Source organism: Neolamprologus multifasciatus, chromosome 23 (genome assembly GCF_963576455.1).
Source record: "Neolamprologus multifasciatus chromosome 23, fNeoMul1.2, whole genome shotgun sequence".
Classification (NCBI taxonomy): domain Eukaryota; kingdom Metazoa; phylum Chordata; class Actinopteri; order Cichliformes; family Cichlidae; genus Neolamprologus; species Neolamprologus multifasciatus.
The window spans coordinates 14,244,099-14,267,590 of record NC_140460.1 but is presented as its reverse complement, the minus strand read 5'-3'; the positions used below and the strand labels follow the sequence as shown (position 1 = coordinate 14,267,590).

At 42.7% G+C, this 23,492-nt stretch overlaps 2 protein-coding genes and 1 long non-coding RNA gene across 7 annotated transcripts; 1 reads left to right on the top strand and 2 right to left on the bottom strand.

Annotated features, from left to right (window-relative positions):
* Window positions 1–53: 53 nt before the first annotated feature.
* Window positions 54–8,977, bottom strand: LOC146491220 (allantoinase, mitochondrial). Of its 5 annotated transcripts, none has more exons than XM_085150142.1 (11): window positions 4,491–4,880; window positions 4,190–4,341; window positions 3,590–3,704; window positions 3,329–3,475; window positions 3,156–3,198; window positions 2,921–3,014; window positions 2,585–2,771; window positions 2,355–2,493; window positions 1,150–1,322; window positions 1,050–1,082; window positions 54–950 (listed from the first exon to the last, which is right to left on the bottom strand). In XM_085150142.1, exons 1-11 carry the CDS (start codon window positions 4,698–4,700, stop codon window positions 801–803), a joined length of 1,443 nt encoding a protein of 480 aa, XP_085006268.1. In that variant the 5' UTR covers window positions 4,701–4,880; the 3' UTR covers window positions 54–800. The 5 variants fall into 5 exon arrangements, with proteins under 5 accessions (XP_085006268.1, XP_085006271.1, XP_085006267.1 ...); XM_085150144.1 differs by having other exon boundaries at window positions 879–976; window positions 2,921–3,015; window positions 3,154–3,198; window positions 4,491–4,879; XM_085150145.1 differs by lacking the exon at window positions 4,491–4,880 and adding an exon at window positions 8,866–8,977 and having other exon boundaries at window positions 1,050–1,322; window positions 2,921–3,015; window positions 3,154–3,198.
* An 82-nt stretch (window positions 8,978–9,059) lies between these two features.
* Window positions 9,060–20,458, top strand: LOC146491218 (tetratricopeptide repeat protein 39C-like). The gene is made up of 14 exons (XM_085150139.1): window positions 9,060–9,617; window positions 10,340–10,388; window positions 11,223–11,351; window positions 11,796–11,910; window positions 13,052–13,412; window positions 14,406–14,574; window positions 14,888–14,981; window positions 15,080–15,187; window positions 15,279–15,388; window positions 17,140–17,263; window positions 17,351–17,448; window positions 17,538–17,642; window positions 17,745–17,783; window positions 17,880–20,458. The coding sequence occupies exons 1-14, from the start codon at window positions 9,466–9,468 to the stop codon at window positions 17,967–17,969; spliced, it is 1,743 nt and encodes a 580-aa protein (XP_085006265.1). The 5' UTR covers window positions 9,060–9,465; the 3' UTR covers window positions 17,970–20,458.
* LOC146491219 (uncharacterized) lies at window positions 16,307–17,140 on the bottom strand. Its single transcript, XR_014872202.1, has 2 exons — window positions 16,721–17,140; window positions 16,307–16,630 (listed from the first exon to the last, which is right to left on the bottom strand). It is a non-coding gene; the product is annotated as an uncharacterized LOC146491219 (long non-coding RNA).
* Window positions 20,459–23,492: the final 3,034 nt, after the last annotated feature.

Here is a 23,492-nt window from a genome sequence, read left to right as displayed (position 1 = left end):
AGAGTTTGTTTGCTAAAAAAAAATCACTTTGTAAGATGATATTTGAAATGCATTAATGAACCTTAATTAAATCTATCACATCTCGGGTCATTAAGAACCCAACAATTCTCTCATAAGGAAATAGTTGATGAGGAGAAACTCATTTTTAACAGGATCTCCTGTTAAAACAAGACTCACAGTGGACAGCCTTCTACTTTTAAATATCCTAGGAACCACAATTAAATCAGCAGTCTGTGAGTAAAGTGCTCTATTGGGAGAGTATGGCCCTTTAAGATATTTGTCATTATTCAAGACCTTGTATGTGAGGAGAAGGATTTTAAATTAGATTCTGGATTTAACAGGGAGCCAATGAAAGGAAGCCGATATGGGAGAAATATGCTCTCACTTTACTCCCTGTCAGTCCTTTCACTGCAACATTTTGGATCATCTGAAGGCTTTTCAGGGAGCTTTTAGGACAACCTGATAATAATGAATTACAGCAGTCCAGCATAGAATTAATAAATGCATGAGCTAGTTTTTCAGCGTCACTCTGAGAAAGGATGTTTCTAATTTTAGAGATAGTGCACAGATGAAAGCTTTTGTTTGAGTATTCTTTTGAAGTAAATATGCGGCATCGTAATTCAATTTTTCTGTGCAGTTAAAATGCTAAAGTTCAGCAGAAGTTTTCATTTTTTAAATGACCCTTAAGCCAGTTTTTGTTTTCCATTATTATGAGGTCAATAACTTTTTAACCATCACTCAGTGAGAATCAGTGGTGAATTGAATATTTGAGGTTTATTATGACAGCTTGTCATTGTGCTTCACAGTTGGGCCTGATTTGTCTTCTGAGGGATGAGGAGATGCTTCCCCAGAGGTTCGGCGCAGAAGCTGCCATCTTTGTACACGAGCCGTCCCCTCAGGATGGTGGCGCGCACGGCCCCTTGCAGTTTGAGGCCAAGGTAAGGAGTCAGCTGATTGCACAGTCACAAACAGCAAACTGTTATGCAAACAACACTCGTCAACTCATCACACAGTGTTTATGTTAAAATTTTCTCAGTGATTGTATTTACCTTGTTTTTGTGATGTATGTTTTCTTCTTGAATCTGTGAAACAGAGCAAAGGATGAAACACGTCTGCCTCAGGATATGATGACTGTTTATGGTTTCTTACCTCAAACTCTCTCTCTGGGTCCCATACAACCAAGTCAGCATCATAACTGGGGGCAAGGCAGCCCTTCCGGCTGTCGAGGCAACACAGCTGAGCTGTTTTTTGGCTCAGGAGCCTCACAACATCAGGGAGCTGAAAACCTCTTTTACTGGCTGAACTCCAGAACAGAGACAAGCCTGAAAACGATGAGAGTAATAAAGAAGATGACTGAGAACTGAACTGAGACTAATCAAATCAGAGTTTTTCCACTCCTTAATTCTATTTACCCTTTAATAATAAGATTGTATGAGGCGAAACACTGCGTATCACTGTCACGAGATGTGTTGGTGTCAGACTTTGACCGCTCTCTCACTGAGGCAGAACAGTAAATGATTGCTTTAAACTGGAACTCGTTCATATTTACCTTCCTTTGAACTTTGACTGACTGTCCGTGATTGTCAAAAGCATTATGGGGATACGTGGGGGCAGGGGGCAGCTAATCCAACCCAAAAGAAAAGAAGCATATCCCTGTAATATTCCACGGATTAGAATTCATTTGTAATCCATCCATCCATTTTCTTCTGCTTATCTCATTCAGGGTCAGGGGGTGGGTGGTGGGGGGGTGCTGGAGCCTAACCCAGCTGTCATAGCGTGAGAGGCAGATTACACCCTGGACAGGTCACCAGTCTGTCAGAGGGCTAACACACAGAGACATCATATCTCTTCTATTCATATCAACTGGTTGATTCTCACTAGAGCGTTCACTATTATACGAGGTACTATAAAAGTGCTGAAAGTGCTGTGATTATAATTGTATTGCCTGAAACACTACGTTATGTTGCGGTAGTTGAGTAGAATAGTTTCTCCATCTGCAGTTATTATTGATGCGAATGCTTGTTAACAATTCACATTACTGTCATCCAAATACAGTTTTGGCATTTGGTCTTTCCATTGCACCAAACAAATACTTGGAAAGCTGCAGCAAGACCTCCTCAGGATACAGAACAGATCACGCATCTGACATGACATTAATAATGGAGGAGAGAGGCTTGCTGAGGCAGCAGTAACTGCAGGCAGGTGGCATCAACTTTGCCGGTATGATATGCAGAAGGGGTTGATGTAGGCTGCTGAGGTCCCGGGACTGTGGCAGACATTAAGGTCTGCCTGCCTTTTTGATAGTTGCTACTGTATATTAAATATTCTGCATCTGTGTTTGCACGAGTCAGTACCAAACTGTAAAGAAGAAATCCCTCCCCAAGCCTGTGTGAAGTCTCCACTGTCCAGTTTCTTCAAGTCGGTGGTGCAGGGGGAGTGGTCTGAGACCACCATGTCAATCTGTCCAGCTTTCAGCGCAGACCATAGCTGCTCCTGGTGGGGGAAAATCAGTCAGAGAGTAGCTTTTTGTTGTTGTTTGCTGAAAATAGTCAACTTTGTGTCTTCTGTACATATGATTGTTTACTCGGTTAACAGATCCTCTGACGGGTGGGCAGCACTTAAATTGCGTGGCCCCTGCAGGTATGTCTTCTGCACACAGGCTGAGATAGTGGTGGGTGGTCTCCACAGTCAGAGGAGCTCCAGCCTGCCGTGCTTCCTCAATCAGTTTCAGTGGCTTTGCAGAAGACAAGTGAACTATGTGGCAGCGAACCCTGGAGCAGGGATATTATAAGAAACATCAGCATCTCCCTTTGGTTGATTTTCTTATGGAATGACTCAATTTTTCCTGCTACAAACAGAACCTATACAAATATATGAACTATGATATTATGGTTATTCGTTAACATGCTGATTTTCTCACCTGTACTGCAGGCAAATCTCTGTGACAACACGAATAGCTTCAGTTTCCATGACGTCTGGCCTGGACCGCAAGAAGGTGGAGTACTGGCAAGGGTCTAACATGGGGTTGGGTAAGAAAATATCAGTGTTTATTAGTGTAAAAACAAATAAAAAGGATAAAGGGTGAATGAATTTTGGACACTAACTACATTATATTTTTAAGTATTTTCATAAAACACTGTAATGATTGTTCCCACCAGTCTCTCCTTTTCCTTCCCAAACGTCCCTCTCTGCGTGAAACTGGAGGAGACAGGAGAAAAAGGCTTATTTTTTATTTCATCTGGCAATGTTTTGTGTGCAAACTAAAGGCAAATCACACACAGAGTAAGAGAACTTAATGTTACGTAAGATGTTTTGGTTTGTAAATTACCAGCAGGACACTTCCTGTGCCTTGCAGCTGCTTCATGGCTGTATGTAGATCGCTGTCATTTACATGGGGGAACTCATCCACCCCGCTATGGATGAGAAAACACTTGAAGCCAGCCACTCCAGCCTGGATCATTGGACGTAGATGGAGCTGCAAGGAGACATTCATGGAGTGTTTGCTTTAGTCTTGGTTTTTTTTTTTGTTTTTTTTTTTACAACCTGCCTGTTTGTAGAGTTCATCATGCTAAAGCTGTGCACACATTACCTGATTGCCAGGGACCACGCCTCCCCAGAAGGCTACATCCACAAAACACTTCCCTGTTGCCTCCCGCAGCTTCTCGTGAAAATTGCCAAGAGTTGTGGTGGGAGGGATGCTGTTTCTGTGTGAATAACAAAGGCCTGATGAGAGCTTCACGTCTACTGTTTAAAAAAGAATCTTTCTCAAATGGTCTCAGGCCAAAGCCAAAAATCATTTCAGCCATAGAATAAAACATAAAACTGATAAAGAAGACATGTTACATTACTATTACTGTTTTCATTACTTGTGCTATATTTAACCCGTCAGGCAAGACTGCATCGTTATGTTTTGTTTTCTAGCTTTAAACCTTTTCCAGTTACCCTAAACTCATTCACTGTAAGTATAATTCTTAGAATAAAGAGTTAAAGTTAAAAGTTAAGTTAAAATTTCAGCCTTGACATTTTAAACCAAGCCATGGACGTACAGTGCTTCTCAGATTCATTTTGATGTTTGCCTGAGGAAAACAACATTTATTTTGCAGTCTGTTTACCCTGCACGCTCTACCAGTGACCTTGTATGATCAGACTGCAGGGACTGATTTCTGAATTGGTGAAGTCTCCAACTTACAGCGGCATGTCCACAATTGTCGTCACCCCTCCGGCTGCTGCAGCTCTGGTGGCGCTCCAGAAACCCTCCCAGGAGGTACGGCCTGGTTCATTCACGTGAACGTGGCAGTCTACAATGCCTGGCATCACCACGCTGTCACCCACATCCAGCACCTTCCAACCACAGAAAAGTTTTTTAACAATGCAATGAATCAAGCATCTGAGAGAAATAAGATCTTCAGGAGTGTTAAATCAGTGAATTACAATTTTACAGAAAGGCGAATTATCCTGAGCAGTGTTCTGAGGAGTGAGACCCAGCTTACCTGACAGGCCACATCCTCAGAAAAGCTGCAGCTCGACACTATTTCATGTATCTTCCCATCCTTTATAACTACAACTGCAGGACGTAGTTTGTCACCATCCAGCACCCTCGTACTCCTCACAGCACTGACTGTTGATCCGAGTTCCATGTTTTCTTTTTTATTGACTGTTATTGAGTTGAGTACGATAGACCAAGGGCGTAGATTTGGCATGGACGGCAGGGACGTGTCCCCACCAATATCCAGCGATTATTGAATTGTCCCCACCAATAATTAGATCTCTTCGAGTAAAGAACAACAATCCCGATAGAAAGAAAAAAAACTATCTGTCAGAAAGAGTTAAATTACGTCTTCTACTGGAGTCCTACGTCATGTGACAAACTTGGCCAATGTGATTGGCTGAGCCTTTCAGGGAGCTCTGTTTACCTGTTAACCCTGCGCTGCGAGGAGGACGGCAGCAAAGAGGAAGAACCTAGATATAAGAAAGTGTTTTTCAAAGAAACCTGTAACTCACTTAAAGTCAAGTTCACTCATAAAATGTGTCCGTCATAATCACGTTACAGGCTATGCTCGGCTTTGGCCCACATCAGTCTAAAACTGTATGTAACCACGAATAACGTGTTTTGGAAACTAAATGCACAGCAGGCAGCATTATTAGTTCTCTCAGTTTCAGAGCAGCATTTCTAATTTTGATTGAAACTGTCAGAGAAAACGGCAGCCTCGAGCAGGCCAGGATTTTAGTTTACAGAGGCTGTTAAAATTATATGTCTAACGTTAAAATATGCCAGCAGTTTATCTCTGTTAATGAGAGAAGGCATGTGTTTGGCTCCTTCACATAGAGGACATTGAGTTGTTGTGTGGGACATCAGTAGTCCATGTCTGTTGCTGTAACAGTAGTTCATGTTTAGAATAAAACATCCCAGCTCACTGATTTGATCGGGGCAATAGTGCCTAAAATGTTGCATAATCTTGCTGAGAGATCTTTTACTCTGTGGTCATCTTAGACGAGTAGTTTTATGGACAAAACCCACCAGGTCATTCAGTGTTCATTTTGTGCTAATGTATAAGAGATGTTGGTGTAGTATAACTGAAGTAATGTTGTTAAGTCCTTAAAGTCATATTCTTTTATTGTCATGACTGTATTTGAAGCTATTTTATATTAGCATGATACCTGATTTATATGGAATATGGCTGAAGTAAACTAAAGCCTAAAATACTTAGTCAGTCACTTGTTTAATAGTAATTTAACATTATATAATTCACATATAAAACTATGAATTGTAATTTTAAATGGTTTAAAAGCATGTAGAATAGCATATGTAGGCAAGTATATTTCTCCTTTTTTATCAAGAAGCAAAGGGGGCCTCTTGTGCATCGGCCTAACTGGGGGGCTCTTCATCTGGCAGGGAGGTTGTTCCATCCTTGCAGGAGTCCACTCTGCAGGTGGGGGAGAGACATAGGAGAGGTGGAGAATAAACTTAACCTGGGTGTCTGTTGTCTTGTGTAGTCTGGGAGATGATTGAATGTTGGGGTGGGTACAGTTTCCTCTGCGGTGGGGTAGGGTGGGCTGCCCCGGGTCCTGTGGGGCTTGGCAGTGCTGCTGCCGTAGGCCCCGGTCTGGATGGGCCCTTGCCTTGGTGGATACCAGAGTACGGGGGTGCCTACTGGGGTCAACGGGGGAGCTGGCCCTAGGGAGGGGCATCCTCCCCTCCCTTCTTTTCCTCCCCATCCCTGGCTACCTCCCTCTTCCCGCTCCACCACACCCACCCACACAGGTAGGGCCTTGGGGTGCGGGTGTGTCACCAGGGTGCAGGGGAGACATTCACCCCCCCCCCCCCCCCCCCCCGTCCTCTCCTGGCCACCTGTGCCTCAATTTTATCTCACAACTTAGACATCCACATTACTTACACTCTCATAACACACACATATATATATAGGGCCTTGAGGGTGGGCACATTAACGGCGTCCAGTAGACGGTCTGTGTATTCAAACCTACCTCTGGCGCCGGTGCCCACCTCTCAATTTTAAATCCATGTAGACATTGAGGGTTCTCGGGAGGGGCCGTGCTAACACCTGCTGCTCTCTGGCAGCAGCACCATGCTCTCCCTTGTTTTAAATGCACTTTAGAGCAACACGCAGCAACACTACACTTGAGCGGGAGGAGGGAGGTATGGGGTCTTAACACACCCCCGTTCTCTGCTAGCCATCGGGGCGGGGGGGCTGGGAGGAGATGCTGGCTGTCCGATTGGCCTCCCTGCTGCTGCGGAGCCTGGGACGGTCTGCTTGCCTCCACCCCGGAGGGAAAGGTAACATCTCTTGGGTCTGGGTGCCGTTTCCCCCTCTGGGGGCGAGGGTACCTGGACCCGGGGTATAGAGTATGTTTGGGGAGTGTGATTGTGTGTATATGTCCATTTACGTTTATCCCTACGTTGGGTGAGTGCTGAGTGTTTGTATATGTGTGCATGAGGGTGGGAATGCAAGTCTGTGTCTGTGTGTGCCTGTTTGTCTGTGTCTATATGTCAGGTCGGGTCTTAGACTCCACCTCTCTGGGAACTCCCAGGCCCTCCAAAGTGTGGAGGCCTATCTCCCCTCACCACACTCCCTGCCGGTGACTGATGCCCTCAGGGGTCGGTGCATTGGTGGTTCTTGGTGTCCGGGGCTGGGCGCTCAGGTATGTACCAGCTCACTCCCGGTGGCTACTTGGTGGGGCCTGGCGCCTGTTGCTCGGTCAGGCCTCTTCCGGGGCACGGGGGGGCCTCGGGCCTCCGGCCTTTGTGCCTGCAGCTCGGTTCACTCTGGCACAGCTGGCTGCCGGCGGAGCCGGCGGGTACGCCGGTGCAGCCCCCTCTAGCTTCTGCCCGGTGGCTACTGGGTGACCCCTCGTCTGGGGATCCTCAGCCCTTCCCATGAAGGTGGCACGGATGCCCCTCCGGTGATCCTCCTTGGGCTCTTGCACTCTGGGGACTCTGGATGTCTGGGGCCTGGATCTCCTCCATGCCTGCTTCATGCCCTGGGGGACAGGGCTATGGCTCTCTACATCCTCTTGCAGACCATTACATGGGGAAACCATTTGAATACAAGCGCGCCGATCCACACAGGTGTGCACACGGGTGTTCACTGTTCGTAGACTTAAATCACACCTTTCTTGGCTGCTACTTCAAAGCACATTGAGCGCTGTCTGTCCTACGTGCTGCACAACAACATTCAATATTTAGTATTTACTGCTGTTTACACTTAGCTAGATTAATGCGATGGTGTTGTGTTTAGTATGTTGCTTTGTTTTTTTTTTGCTTGTTTTCTATTCTTTTTCTCTCAACAGGTGATCCCGGAGATATTTTTTTTCCACCCCTTTCTCACTGTCCCTCTCCCCTTCTGTTTTTCTTTTCCTTCCTCTTTCTTTCTCCCTTTCCTATCCCTCACTCATGTCTGTCCTGTCTGTAACAACTGAAAATAAAATAAAATAAATAATAAAAACAAAGGTCGATCAAATGGACCAATACGGCAATGCCATGATGATCCATTTGGCAAAATAAATCCATTGGGTATCCTTGTTGGTCTTCAGACAACAATTCTGACGGCTAAAGAACCAAATGGGACAGGAAAAAAAAGAAGCAAAGACAAAAAGGACAAAAATAAGAAACAGGGCAGGGTTCAGTGGTTGAATCATCCGTCCCCACCAATGCCAAAACCAAATCTACGCCCTTGCGCTAGACCCTCACTAATATTCCTCTGAACTCTAGATAAAATCTGAGCAGCTCAGTTGCCCTATGTGGAGGCACAACCCTCTACTGAACGGGCTTATTGACCTTTGTTTGGCCACGTGACATGCAGGGCCAGTCATGCACGGTTTGTATGAAATTTCACAAGTAGGACCATAAAATATACTGATTCTAGAGGACATATGACAAATTGTGAGCATGTTGAGTAGTGGTGTCTGACACTGCATGTACTAATACTGATACTTTTTCTTTTAAAGGCATTTTCATACTCATGTTTGAGATAGATTTTTTTCAGCTCCATTTAAATATTTCATTTAACATATTTCAGGGGGCTTATTTGAATGTCTGAATATAGTATAGTAATAGATATGATGACCAATATCACTTTTAAAATTAATTCAATTAAACTTTATTTATATAACGAAAATCACAACAGGAGTCATCTCAAGGCACTTTATACTGTAGGGTAAAAGCGCTACAATAATCTATTATTTGTTTGATTGTATTTTACAATGAAACGGATTTAACTTAAAAATGCAGATTTACACTTTTTTTTTTAAACCGAATCAGTTTTGAGCACACATCTGCGCCGATCCTGACAAGTATTTTAAAAAAATAAAAATCTCGTGCGCAAATCCGACAGATGTGATCCTCCTCACCTGTCATCACTGCAGGCTGCTGCTGGCTTTGGCTGTCTGTGGGCGTGGGGTGAGTGTGAGGGATGGAGGCTGACAGGATTCAGCTTGAGCAGGCCTCACCACCCCTCATCCCTTCATCCTCCCGGCGATGCGCTGTGCGTTATGACGCCAGGCCGTTTGACGAGCGCATTACGTGGGGCTGTCAGAGCAGCACAGCAGCCGCGTTATGTAATGCATCGGGTGTTGCTGCACGGATCTCAAGATCTGGAGGAAAAACTGACGGATGGCCGATTTGGTAACAAATAACCGCGTGCCGGCGTTTGACTGAGCTTACAACTACAATGCTAAATGTAAACTGTAGGAGTGCAGTGTAATAGAGCCTGACTGGGACATCGGTGCCCATCCCTGAGGTGCACAGACGTCTGGAGCCTGCGGAAGCTGCACATCTTGTAATTTTTTTTTTTTTTTTTTAGCCGGCCGCTGGCGCGTCTCTGTTCAACGTGTTCTCTTATCTCAGTGGAAATAAACCAATGCGGGTTTGGCTGACGGAAGAAACAACATCGTTTTTTGTTCTTTATTGCGTTGGTTTGAGCCAACAGCCGCTGAGCTGTGGTATAAACAATGGCGGGTCCCGAGCAGTCCCAGCAGCAGCAGCAGCAGCAGGTAGAGGAGAAGGCAGAGCACATAGATGATGCTGAGATGGCTCTGCAAGGCATTAACATGCTGCTCAACAACGGCTTCAAGGAAAGCGACGAGCTGTTCAGGAGATACAGGTAATTATTTTGCGCATTAATCGCTGCAATCTTGCTGAAGCCTACAAGTCTGAAACACTATATACACAGTACAGTATGTCCCGATGGATCCACATATACCTCAAACGGAAGAATATTTTTTAAAGAACTTTACTATCTTTGAGGATCTGTCTGATTTATGTCACCACCTTTAAAATGGAAGTCATAGCACTAGAGTTGAAATTAAGAAACCAGGTGACAGACATAAAAAGTTAAGAAATCAAAGAAAAGGTTAAACGATGTCAGTTACTTTATTGCTGTATTTTCTATCATGAAAGTATTTGGTGATTTTCTAGTACATTGTAATAAATGTAAATCAGTTCAAATGTATTTTAACTTATTGGTCGAGATAAAACATTTTGGGATTTCAGCTTTAGCTCTGAAGAGTTGTGAAGGATAAAGGATATTTTTTCAGGCACAACAGATTAATGATACTTGTTTGTTGCAGCCCTACGTGGCTTCGGTAAATGTATGCACAGAGACACTTGCATTTTCCTCCTTGCATGTCAGACAGATAGTCCTTGGCAGCGGTCATGACAGCTTAAGATGAGACTTGTTTCTGCTCTGTTTGTGCCAACAGAAAAAGTTACTGTCTGCAGCTCCTTTTAAAAATGTTCATCTTGGTTTTGCAGGACACCCCAAAAATACACAAAAAGCATAATAAAGGTTTTTTTCTTGTTCTCTGGTTTTTTGTTTCTCCACAGGGGCCAGAGCCCATTAATGAGCTTTGGGGCCAGTTTTGTCAGCTTTCTGGTGAGTTTTCTTAGCCAGTAGTCCAAATAGTTGGTAGAAAAAATAGCAATGCACTGAAAGAGGTGTGAAAGATGCACGAGCAGAGTTAAAATAATGGCCATCCCATCACAGTTCACCCAGGTATTAGGACCTCATTGTCACCACTGCATCCTCTCCTTTGATTTGCTTTTAAATCAATTAACATAATGGATGCTTCCTCCTCTCAAGATCAGCATCACTCTTGCAGTGAAGCACATTACTGAAATGCTTCAATAATGGCAGAAGGACATTTTTCACAGCATGGTTGTCACACACACACACACACTCACAGACACTGCTGTGTCACTCCCACTCGTGTCGACACTCGCACAGCATGATGTCATGCTGTGTCCCCAGATGCTAAATGGCCCTGAAGGCTGTTGGGGTGCTGACATCTGACCAATCATTGCAGGCACTCACACATGCCCAGTGGCATTTAATGCATCATGCATAATATTATTACAAGCTAGCATAAAACCACAAAATTAATTTCTTATGTCAATGTAAGAAATTAGTCTTGTTTTATATTTAGCATTTCACCCTGTGTGTGTATTCTGCTGGGCTGCATCTTTTCAGCCATCCCAAACACAGCTGCACAGATGTCACCGTGTTCCTCCATTCATTATTTTGTAGAAAGAACCCTTTGTCCTTTCCTGCTTTTAAAGCTATTACATAATGCTCCTTCACTCTTAGATTGTAACCTAGCTAATGCATAAACATGCCTTACAAAACAATACAAATTCATATCAAGATAGTACTAATGTAAAGCAATGAAATATCACCAGACAAGGACTTTTTTCCTGCCTTTCACTGCAGAATGCCATGATGACATTTGAGGAGGAGAAGATGCAGACTGCCTGTGATGATCTGAGGACCACTGAGAAACTGTGTGAGAGCGACAGCGCTGGAGTCATAGAGACAATCAGGAACAAGATTAAAAAGAGTGTAAGTGCAACGCTATTAAAAAAAAAGAATTCAAAGTGTATATTATAGGGCTTTCTGGAGGGCGCTGAAAAAAAACTGTAGACTGAACTGATAAGAGAGCTTCCATTAAATTTGGGGCTGAACTGAAATCCAGAGATACTGTTAGTACAGATTTAGATGGATTCCACTGTTGCTGGCATCTTCTTGTATCACGGCCGGTACAGGCTGCAATTCAGATAACTATGTTAGGATCCTCAGCTTTAGGCGTAATGATGCAGGCAGCAATGAGATCATGCCAAACTCACTCGCAGATTCAATTAGTACTCCTGGGAAATTTAATCAACAAACTGGGTGAGGAGTGGAGGGTCATTCAGGAAACTCCCCGTCCCTCATGCCTGCCAACCGCTGGGGAAACGAGATGCATGCTGGCAACTAAAGACGTGTGCCTGTGTGTGCGTGTTACAGATGGACTCTCAACGGTCCGGCGTTGTTGTCGTGGACCGCCTGCAAAGACAGATAATAGTCGCCGACTGCCAAGTATACCTTGCTGTGCTCTCTTTTGTCAAACAGGAACTCTCAGGTAATAAACAAAGAACCATCACAAGCTGGTATGATCTGAAACTGCATCATTCATGAAGTAAACCAGTGTGGGAAAGTGTGGGGGGGGGGGGGGGGGGGGGATTGCTGTTGGTCTGTCATGACTAGGTTTGCTTGATTGTTGAACTTGTACTTGACATTATAATTCTGATTATTTTGCATGATTCATTAACTTAACGAACTTGTGGGATGTTCTTGAACTTTAAATATAACTCAAGTGAAAAGCTAAGAGAGGTGCAAGTGGTGACAGACACAGGGTTGGCTGTTAGTGCCCTCAGAGGAAGAGTCTTGTTGTTTTGGTTAGTAAAGCCTGTCTTGCAAGTGCAGTAGATGGTCCATGCTTGTCCACGACCTTCAGTGTAAGCGTCTTACACCGGAGGTCAGGCAGCAGACTCACCTGCCTTGGCGAATCTGTATAATAGCATCACACAGTGTGATGGAGATTTGTCACCAAACACCCACTTACTCAGATGAGTTTTGTTTTAAAAAGTGTTAAGCGATTAATGAAATAATAACACAGAAATTCAGCTCAATGATTCACAGGTGATCCTCATTTCTTATGTAATTTGCCGCCTGAAAGATGTGAGAGTGCAAATGTCTGATGCTGTCAAGATTAGACGTTCAAAGATCTGTAGCACGAAGTCTGTGTAATATCCATGTGAGACTGTGTGAGATAGTGCAAGTAACTGTTTGGAGAGTTTGCAGTGATTAAATTGTCATCTTTTGTCCTGTTCTCCTGCACACTCTACCAGCTTCTTCTGATTCTCAGCATTTTTGTTACAAATCATACACCAGCAGTGTATTAACAGTATTTCCAGCAGTGAGAATCTGGCTACAGCAAACTAAATGAAGTATAGTTGTTTCTGGTCTGAAATTGACACAATTTGGCACTTAATAAAGTTACATATTGAGTAAATGGTAAGAATTTATAGTCAGGCCTAAGACTTACTTTCATGGATGGGTTGTTGCAATCAGTTAGACAAATTAGCAATAAATTCAAAACCATAACAGAAGATTTAGAGGTTTTTATAGTTGTCTTCTGGGTTTCTGGGTTTGTTCTTCCACCTCAGCATGTCGGTGCAGAGCATCCTCCAAAATTTCTTATTTCCTGTTTCCACTGACAGCGTATATCAAAGGAGGCTGGATTCTCCGTAAGGCTTGGAAAATGTACAATAAGTGCCACAGCGACATCAGCCAGCTGCAGGAGGCCTATCAGCGGAGGTCCTCTGGGAACCAGGACTCCCTCTCAGCAGACAACGCCAACCACAATACACCCGTGGAGAATGGTGTCACAGCCGAAGCCCTGGACCGCCTCAAGGGCTCAGTCAGTTTCGGTTACGGCCTCTTCCACCTGTGCATCTCCATGGTACCGCCACACCTGCTCAAGATTATCAACCTGCTGGGTTTCCCTGGGGACCGACTCCAGGGCCTCTCCTCCCTTATGTATGCAAGCGAGAGCAAGGACATGAAGGCCCCTCTAGCTACGTGAGTGAGCGGAGGTCTTACCGTTTATTACATCAGGCTCATTTCTACAGCAGGAACTCAGAGCAGAAGTTTTATATGTGAGCAGCTCCCTAATCTGCTGTTTCAACCCTCTAATTCCATTGCAGAAAACGACGATCCATAAAACTAACTGAGGTGACATATTTTGTTAGTTTAAACAACATAAATATTAACAACAATAAAGGGAACAGAAATGGTTGATATCTGATGGTGATATTTCAGTGTAAAAATACTGCTATTTGAGCAATGCAGCTGCTGTTCTTCATCATCTTTTAGAAATGTTTTGTGCAACAAGCAAACAGTGCAGTTTTTCATCGGCACTCAGAAGTACCTTCATCTAAGCGTGTACCCTTTCCCTTTTTCTTAAAACAATCCTGAAGAGGTCCAGTGGGGGCAGTTACTGTTACTCAAACAGCATGCAAAGATGCCTGCATCCCTAAAATGGCCCACAAGTTCCTGCGGTAGAAAATGACCTTTAGGATAATAATATTATTATTAATAATAATAATAAACAAATTAGGAATTGCTGAGTGGTTCTTAATGGTTTTGTTTAAGCTTAATTACTTGTTAATTAAGCTTTCACAAAATATGAAGCATATAAATGTGTATAAGTAAATATGTATATGTGTAAAAGATCGTCACATACGAGTTCTTCTTTTCCCCCTCTTCTAAATTTAAAACAGTCTCACCAACGGTCATTTAACAGCTATTTTGAGGTTTTTGATTACATAACATAGAGCTTGTTAGCCAATCAGGGTCCTATCTTCACCCTGGAAAAAGCAGCTGATAATAGAGTCTCACTAATGGGTTTATTTGACAGCTGCGTGTCAGATTTGGGAATTAATTTTTAATCTCAAGTTTTAAGCCACATTGACAAGACGTTTATAAACTTAATTCCATTTCAGAGATTTAGCCTGAAGTAGTGAGAACTGTTATCTGACCACTCTGGGCTCAATCTCCTGTTTTGTTGCTCAGGTTGGCCCTCTTGTGGTACCACACCGTAGTGCTGCCTTTCTTTGCTCTGGAGGGCTCGGATACGCATGCAGGGCTGCTGGAAGCTAAAGCTATTCTGCAGAGAAAGTCGGTGGTTTACCCCAACTCCTCTCTTTTCATGTTCTTTAAAGGACGAGTCCAAAGGCTAGAGGTATGTAACCTTTCGGTAATGGTCGGCGACAGATCAGTCAGCAAGTCCATATTAGCTGCAGATGGTTTATTTGTGTTGTGCTCCATGAGAAATACACAGTAGACAAAACATTCTTCACTGTAGTAGAGTATGAAAAATATCATTCACCTCTCTGTGTTTTGAGCACATGCACTTAATATGCATGTCAGACGGTTCATTAACTCACCAGCATCTAATCAACCACCTACTGATCCATCACCCAGCGCATGCATGTAGTCTGTCTAACATGATTACCGTTACCTGTTGGTGTGTGTGCTCTCTCCTCTGTCCCCAGTGCCATATCAACAGTGCTTTGGCCTGTTTCCATGATGCATTAGAACTTGCATCAGACCAAAGAGAGATCCAGCATGTGTGTCTCTATGAGATTGGTACGTGTTTCCTCATCAGGTTAGTCGTGACATACTGGCTGTTGGCGCAGACTGCAGTGATAGATTAATTGCATTCTGCCTGCTTGTCTTTGGAACAGGCTGGTGTAGCATGATAGAGCTGAATTTTGAGGATGCATACAGGGCATTCGAAAGACTGAAGAATGAGTCTCGCTGGTCACAGTGCTACTATGCGTATTTGACCGGAGGTAGGTCTGGCATACACTAACAAGCGACACTGTTAGGATGCTGTTCCTTTTGCTTTAGCTCCTAAATGGTCCTCTTGGTGTGTTTTTTCAGTGTGTCAGGGTGCTTCAGGAGACCTGGATGGAGCAAGTGGAGTTTTCAAAGACGTGCAGAAGCTCTTCAAGAGAAAAAACAACCAGATTGAGCAGTTTGCTGTGAAAAGGGTGGGCACTCTGATGACACCTTTTTATCTTTTCTTTTTTTAACACAGAGTAGAGCCAGTGAGGGTCACAGGTGGCGCTTCACTGCACAGCTGAAGTCAATTGTGACATTTTCACAGGACAGAAGTTACATCTAGTACCTGATTTAATTCATGGACGGTACAAAACATGAACATAGCCATCACGACTAATGAGTAGTCACATTATTCTTAGCCAGCGAGCATGCCCTGGATAAGCCTAATTTCTATAATGATCATATTTTACAAGCTGGACTTGTATTCAAAATGTTTTATTCAAAATGACTGTGAGCCTGTGAGGACGGTGTTTATTGAGGTCAAAGGAGAAAAGAGCCAACACCCATTTTCCTATAGTCTTAAATACAACTTAGAATAGAATACAATAGAATAGAATGACTACTTTACTGTCATTCAGCAAAAACATACAAACTGCGCTGTCCTCAGCATTCATTCATTTAAAACAGTGCAGGAACAGTGTTTCTGCCACCCTGGGCACCACCTGGTGGACAGTAGAAAGAATGCAAGACTAAGGCGACTTGCTTTCACTTTTCAGACTCAGAGGTTAAAACCATGTTTATAAAATTTAGTTTCTGTGGATTTTTCCAGCACCCTGGTGGCTTGTGAAGGTACTGCATGCGGACAGAAAGGCATTATTTATAATAAACTAATAACTTAATGCTCATAAAATAAACCTAGTGTATATAAGTTAAATAATCACTTCTCTGGTCTTAGACCTCCAAAAATATTTTGTTTTTATTTTGAGTTTAAATCATGGAAGTGAGATCGCGGATACAAGCGGCGGAAATGAGCTTCCTCCGAAGGGTGGCTGGCCTCTCCCTTAGAGATAGGGTGAGAAGTTCAGCCATCTGGGAGGGGCTCAGAGTAGAGCCGCTGCTCCTCCACATCGAAAGGAGCCAGCTGAGGTGGTTTGGGCATCTGACAAGGATGCCTCCTGGGCGCCTCCTGGGGTTGGTGTTCCGGGCATGTCCCACCAGGAGGAGGCCCTGGGGCAGACCCAGGACACGCTGGAGAGATTATATGTCTCGGCTGGCCTGGGAACGCCTTGGCGTTCTCCCGGATAAGCTGGAGGAGGTGGCTGGGGAGAGGGAGGTCTGGGCTTCTCTGTTTAGGCTGCTGCCCCCGCGACCCGGCCCCGGATAAAGCGGATGAAGATGGATGGATGGATGGATGGATGGATCATGGAAGCTCTCAGGTGGAAAAACATAAGCTGTTAAGAGAGAGTTAGCCTCAACAATTAACTCAACAGAGGACAAAAATGAATCCTTTTAAACGAAAAGAAGGAACTATTTAATCTTACTCTAGTTTGTTGATCAGTTTAAAGGTTTGGGTTTCACATTAGGTTGAAGCTTTCTTCAGTTTAGAAATGGAGCTGTTTCCTCTTCTTTCTGGCAGCTATTCCCCCACAGACACATTTTAACAGCACAATCAACCATTAAAATTGTAATTAAAAGCAGTAACATTAGCCTTTCAAGTTTGTTTTAATCATTTGAGAGTTACATTAAAAAAGCCTTTTTATGTAGCAATCCTGTGTAGTTCTACGTATAATAATGACTGGGAGTGACCAATAGGACTTTCTATTAAAACCAAAAGAAATCAGTTTCTGTGCCAAGTAAGTGTTTGTGGTGGTAAGTGGTGACCTCTGGTGAAATGTCTGACTCTTCCACCGTACGACAGCCTCTCTAATGTTTTTCTATGTTTTCTGTCTCCTGCCTGCAGGCTGAGAGACTGAGAAAGATGTCGCCCTCCAGAGAGCTATGCATTCTTGGCGTAATCGAAGTTGTTTATCTGTGGAAAGCACTGCAGAACTGCTCCTCATCTAAACTGCAGATAATGAATCAGGGTGAGCGTAGCCCATACGATTCAGATCAGCATTACCTTTGTCATCATCTATCCTGTGTAATCATTTCCTGTTTTGGGGGGGGTTCAGTATTGCAGACTATAGATGACACTTCGTGCAGAGGCCTGAAACACCTCCTTCTTGGTGCCATTCATAAATGTCATGGAAATATGAGAGACGCTGTTCAGGTATCAATCTGCAGCGACACACTGAGAGGCTTTGCAGTGGATCCACACTGGCAGATTTACTCATTTTGCTCTTTTGTGTGGCCTTCCAGTCATTCCAGCTGGCTGCTAGAGATGAGTACGGACGACAGATCAACTCATACGTTCAGCCGTATGCCGTCTATGAGCTGGGATGTGTACTCCTTGCAAAGCCAGAGGTCAGCTTGCTGGTCACAGCTTTTAGATTTTTTTTTAAATTTGTCTGAGATGTTGGATGCTGTGCCTGATTATAACCCCATGGTTTTTGTGCTGCTATTCAGACGGTGGGAAAAGGTAGATCACTGCTACTTCAAGCAAAGGTAAAATAATAACTTATAAGTTATTTGAATTGGAATGAACTCATTTGCAGTTTTCTCAAAATAAACATTTTAATACATGTCTATATTATGTTTTAGGAGGATTTTACAGGCTACGACTTTGAGAACCGGCTTCATGTTCGCATCCATTCAGCCCTGGCCTCTTTGAAGGAAGTAGTGCCTGTGTGACTCCAGACAACTATGAGCATCAATGGCTGAATTTTTAAGCCGTTCAGAGTAACTGTTTGATGTCTTAGTGAAGGATTTGGGGAAATACATGTTTGTTACCCCACCCAGTCAGACTGACAACCAAGTGTCATCATAAAAATAGCTAGTGTGGCTATTACTAGCAGGCTTAAAACTATGCCTAAAGTTTTCAAAGTTATACTTTTATAGATGTATATTGTTAGCCAGCAAGTTAGCCACCAAAACCTATGTTGTTGCTGCATGGTGCAAGAAATATTAAAAACTTTAGGGCAGATTATTTTCATTGTATGATGAGGTGAATCATAGACATCAAGCTAAAATCTAAATAAGAAAATCTGGGAGCTTTACGAATGTGTTTCTTTTAGTTTAGTTCACCTCCAAGGCATCCATGTCCTGTTTCTGGATATGATCCACGTAGATGAAACTAAATGAGTCCTTATCCCTGGGGAAAAATAACAAACAAACTCATTTCCTCCAATCTTTAACTGTTCCTTTAAGTGTTTTTCTCATGCATACGTGTAAGCTAGCTTGTAACAGTGTACCTCATTAACTTGTGTATTTGGATGACTTTAATGAAGCCTCTCCCTTCAGTGAGCAGTTTACTCAGCACACAACCTCTTAATGAGAGTGGAATTCCCTCAATAATAGTTTTAAAATGGATACGATACAGTTAATATTGCTTTTACATTTGTGCCATCTCACTCCAACTATAAAAAAAAAAATGCTAAATTAAATTCAGTTTTTTTTTTTTTTTTACCACATAACATATTGTGAACAGGAGTGAGTAAAATGTAATATTTGATATATTTAATACATTCTTATACAGACAGATGACAAATTAATGGAAAGAGAGCAGTGGTGTTTCTATCGTGTCACCTTTCGGAAATGTTTTTTTTTAAATCAGCAGTTTTGAATAAAAAAGCAACAAAGCTGAATTTTAGTAACAGACGGTTCAGCACTATGACATCAGCAAACTCTTGTTTGTTTCCCTACATAAACCTGGTTTCACTTTCAACCTCGGCCTCTCTGCGGTTATGTTCCTCACAAGTGGGCCCTGAGGGGATCCAAGAGATCTGTTATGCTGTGGAGGGTTATTTTGATCTCTTGGTTTTGATTCACTTGTCCTCTTAGAGATATGAATCACTGCAACTACTTCAAAAAACTGCTCAAACAAACCCTAGATTTTTGCATTTCAGTACGGCTTTATCCTATAGTGAAACAGTTTAATCCTTAAAGGCGATTCCAGGGTGACAGTGCCTCCATCTATAAGACATGAGGGTCACAGAGTTGATCCATAAGTACAAATATTATGCGAATCCCGTCGTATGGCCTCATTAATTACTAATATTGGCTTTTCCTTTCATTTGTCACCTGTCTGTAAATGATTAAATAGCTTGCTAATGTTTCAACTGTCACTTCAGTGTTAAAATCATGCTTTTGGTGACTAAATTTTAGTAATCTGCCTGTGGACTTTGAACAAAATTTACATTGAAACGAGTCATACCGTATCACACAGTTTCATTACTATTCACAGTGGAAATAAACTAGCAAACTAACATGGGAATAGTTAAATAACGTCACTGGTCACCTAATCTTACAGCAGCTCAAGTAGCTGGACCTTTAACAAATGAGACAACCACACTTCACAATGCCCTCATGGTGTTGCTATGTGAAGACATTGGGCGTGGCTCCTGTGCACTATGCATGGCATGGCAGGGTAACAGTGGCTTTAAGACTGTACTGAAGTCAAATGTACCTGTGTGTCCAGTCCTGCATATATATATGAAGGTATTATAATACAGTACCTTCAGTGCTGTCATGTTACCTCTTGAAAGGTGCTGCTAAATGTCAGCTAAATGACTTCTTTTGTTAGTGTTTTAGTGATTGAAGCTTTTGAATTAGTTCTTAATAGTGGCAAGTTTATATATTACATAAGAGGAGGTGCACTTTTTACAAGCAGTATTTATGCTGTTTTTAGTTTGACTGCTGTGATGGCCGGCGTTAGCAGCTGAACTGACTCAGTATGATCTTGTATTGGACAAAGAACATTGGTGAGAGTGGTTTTGACAACCTTTTTAACCAGTTTAACACTGTACATATGAAAACTTCTGTGCAGAGAACTGTCTTTTATGAACAAGCACTCCGAGGCTTTTGTTATCCGAGCAATACAAGCAAATGAAGGGTATCATATAGTCATTTAAAAAGGCTTTCCACACCGACTCTGTGTTCTTCATTACATCACATTGTAAAATTAAAGGTTTATTTTGCTGACATACCTGGTAAGACAGTGCTAGTCATCCCTTGTGGCTGTGATGGATATAACATGTGGTAAATGTTGAGCAGTTGAATGCACCCAGTACTTCAGTCACCAAAAGATTTTCTTTTGTCACGAGATTATGTTGGAATTAAAGTTACAAGTCAGGATGATGGTTTTCAAATGTGTCACTGAACAATAAACTGTTCTCCATTAATCCAGGTAAACAGTGTGTGTTGTTCTCTTCACTCTGGACTGAAATTGCAGCTTCGAAAAGTGATGTTGCACCGATGACTTTTGGTAGACACACAGTAACTGCACTTTCAAGAAAATGTCTGTGAAACTGACATTTATATCTCTCGGCTGGCCTGGGAACGCCTTGGTGTTCCCCCGGATGAGCTGGAGGAGGTGGCTGGGGAGAGGGAGGTCTGGTCCTCTTTGCTTAGGCTGCTGCCCCCGCGACCCGGCCCCGGATAAAGCGGATGAAGATGGATGGATGGTCTGTGAAACTGTTTGGTATGCTGTCACGTTTCTATGTATTCCCATTGAATTTATCTTTACTAACTCCAGCATCCTCCCACGGTCCAAAATATGCATACTAGGTAAACTGACTTGTCATTTATTCAGTCATTATATCAACTTTTTGGGATTAGGTGAATTAGTTATTCTAAATTGGCCTAAATGTGCTAAATGAGTTCATGGTTTGAATAGTCAGTATGACCAGAAACGTATTATGTAAATGGCAATACATTACATTCATTAAAATTTTAATTCCATTCATGTGCACTCTTATAAATATCTCGCAGTCCTATTGGATCACAGGCTCCCTGAACACCGATATGCTCTGCAAGAAGGGACAGAGCCGCCTCTTCTTCCTGCAGAGGCAGAGGTCCCTTGGTGTGTGATGAGATGCTGCGTATATTTAATCACACCGTTGTGGCCTGTGCTGTGTTTTATCCTGCTGTATGTATGTATCTCAAAGTAAGCGTGCAGAATACGATAAGCTGGATTTTTACCGCACCTTCATCACAATGACAGCCGAGCACAGTCACGATAATAATGTGAACTCGCTGAAAATATGCAGTGATGGAAAATTATTCAAAAGTGCTCATCAAACCCCAACAATCAAATGGGGATGGTGGGATGGAAAAACTCCCTTTTTAAGAAACCTTCGGCAGCATGATGCTCAAGGACGGTGCAAATGGTTGGGGATGAAAGAAAAGGCAAAAAAAGAAAAAAAATCAAGGGCATACGAGGACAGGACAAACCACATGATGGGAGGAAGAGGACCAACGTTACTGACATGCAGTAGTGATAAATTAACACACTGAGAGTAAAAGACGGAAGTGGAGCAGAAGTGCTCAGTGCATGATGGGAAGTTAATTAGCACTTGTGTCCTATAAAAGCATAACTAAAGGATGGGTTGTCTGAAGGCACACTCAGGCACTGACACAGAAGATTGCAGGAATCCGAAAAGGCTGAAAGGTCTGCACAAAAACAAAGAGTAAGCAAAGGAAAGAACTAATGGAAAATATGACATGACTGTGGCCTGTTATGTTACCTTGGTGATGTAATGATCTGGTTGTTGAGAAGACAGCATGGACACCTCATGAGGAGCAGGGGAGCAATCAGCTGATTGTTGACAAGTGACCAAAGGAGAGGAAGGCAGAGGGGCATTCCCTGAAAAAGATAAGCACACGGACAACAACACGGACAGAGGAGAGAGAGAAAAAAGCAGGCAGAGAAAAGAGGGCTTGGGGACCATGACATCTACAGAGGCCCATTTTCAGCAATTATACCTGTTGTTTCAGTGGTACATTGTGTTAACCACTGTCAGATTTCTCATGTTAAATCCAAACTTGTCAATCAAGAAATCTTTTTCCAAAGACATCAGCACATCAGGTTTATAACCATGTGATCTGTCCATACAGGAGTAACTGATACTAAAAAAGTGCCCATGTGTAACTGTGTAGACCAGTGGCGGAGCGGGGGGGGTGGCTTACTGGGCTTAAGCCCGGGTTGTTTTTTCAGAAGAAAGGGGTCTTTTGGAGTGTAATTTTTTCATAGTTAGATGCCTGGCTGAAAACTGTATAAAACAAAAACTACACACAGTATTCGAAGCACATAGTGCACACTGTGGGAATTTACGATGAGAGAGAGGGGAACAGAGAGAGGGAGGGAGAGGGGAACAGATAGAGGGAGATAGAGGGGAGAGAGAGGGGAACAGAGAGAGGGAGGGAGAGAGGGAGAGAGAGGGGAACAGAGAGAGGGAGAGAGAGGGGAGAGAGAGGGAGAGAGAGGGAGTTAGAGGGTAACAGAGAGAGGGAGAGAGTGAGTGATATGAGTGATATGTTTTTTATTGATTAGCATTCAAATATCTCAGTGAAGACAGAACAAAGATTTACCACAAAGCAAGAAAGCATGAGACAAGGCTAATCAAAAGGTATTGGCTGAAGCATTTGCTTATTACGCCAACCCTTTTAACAAAAGATCTTTTAGCATGCAGCTCCTGTACACAGGGCTCGAAGCAAATAATAAAATTCAATTCAGTTCAATTCAATTTCATTTATATAGCGCCAAATCACAACAAATGTCGCCTCAAGGCGCTTCATAGATACAGAGAAAAGCCCAACAATCATATGACCCCCTATGAGCAAGCACTTTGGCGACAGTGGGAAGGAAAAACTCCCTTTTAACAGGAAGAAACCTCCGGCAGAACCAGGCTCAGGGAGGGGCGGCCATCTGCTGCGACCGGTTGGGGTGAGAGAAGGCAAACAAAGCAAAAACAAAACAAACAAACAAACAAACAAGAAAAAAACAAAAAAAAACCCAAAAAACTTTCCACCTTAGTAAGTAACTACATCAAAGCAAAAGAATCAAGAGGTTTTTTTGTTTTTTGTTTTTGTTTTTTTTCTGCTCTTTTCATTCTTGATATATATATTTTTCTAATACTCTATTTTTAAACATATTTTTAAACAAGGAAAATGAACTACACCTTTTTAAATCACTGTCATAACTATTCCACAGGTTAACTCCTCTAACAGAAACACATCTCTGCTTTATATTTGTCCTTATCTTGTTTTTTTTAAAGAAATCTGTTCCCCTTAAGTCATATTGACTCTCTCTGACTTTGAACAGCTTCTGAGTACTGGGGCAAAGCAAGTTATTTTGTGCTTTATACATTATCTGTGCCATTTTATATTCAACTAAATCATAAAATTTCAGGGTATTCAGATTAATAAACAAAATGT

Bases quoted from the DNA above. Each gene is read 5' to 3' on its own strand.
- LOC146491220 (XM_085150141.1), bottom strand. From the start codon at position 4,700: ATGCCAAATCTACGCCCTTGGTCTATCGTACTCAACTCAATAACAGTC. The intron at 3,476-3,589 runs GTAATGTGTGCA...GTCTCCTTGCAG, and splicing joins GCGTGGTCCCTGGCAATCAG to CTCCATCTACGTCCAATGAT. The intron at 3,199-3,328 runs GTAATTTACAAA...TGTCTCCTCCAG, and splicing joins GCACAGGAAGTGTCCTGCTG to TTTCACGCAGAGAGGGACGT.
- LOC146491218 (XM_085150139.1), top strand. From the start codon at position 9,466: ATGGCGGGTCCCGAGCAGTCCCAGCAGCAGCAGCAGCAGCAGGTAGAG. The intron at 14,982-15,079 runs GTACGTGTTTCC...TCTTTGGAACAG, and splicing joins TGTGTGTCTCTATGAGATTG to GCTGGTGTAGCATGATAGAG. The intron at 17,784-17,879 runs GTAAAATAATAA...ATTATGTTTTAG, and splicing joins CACTGCTACTTCAAGCAAAG to GAGGATTTTACAGGCTACGA.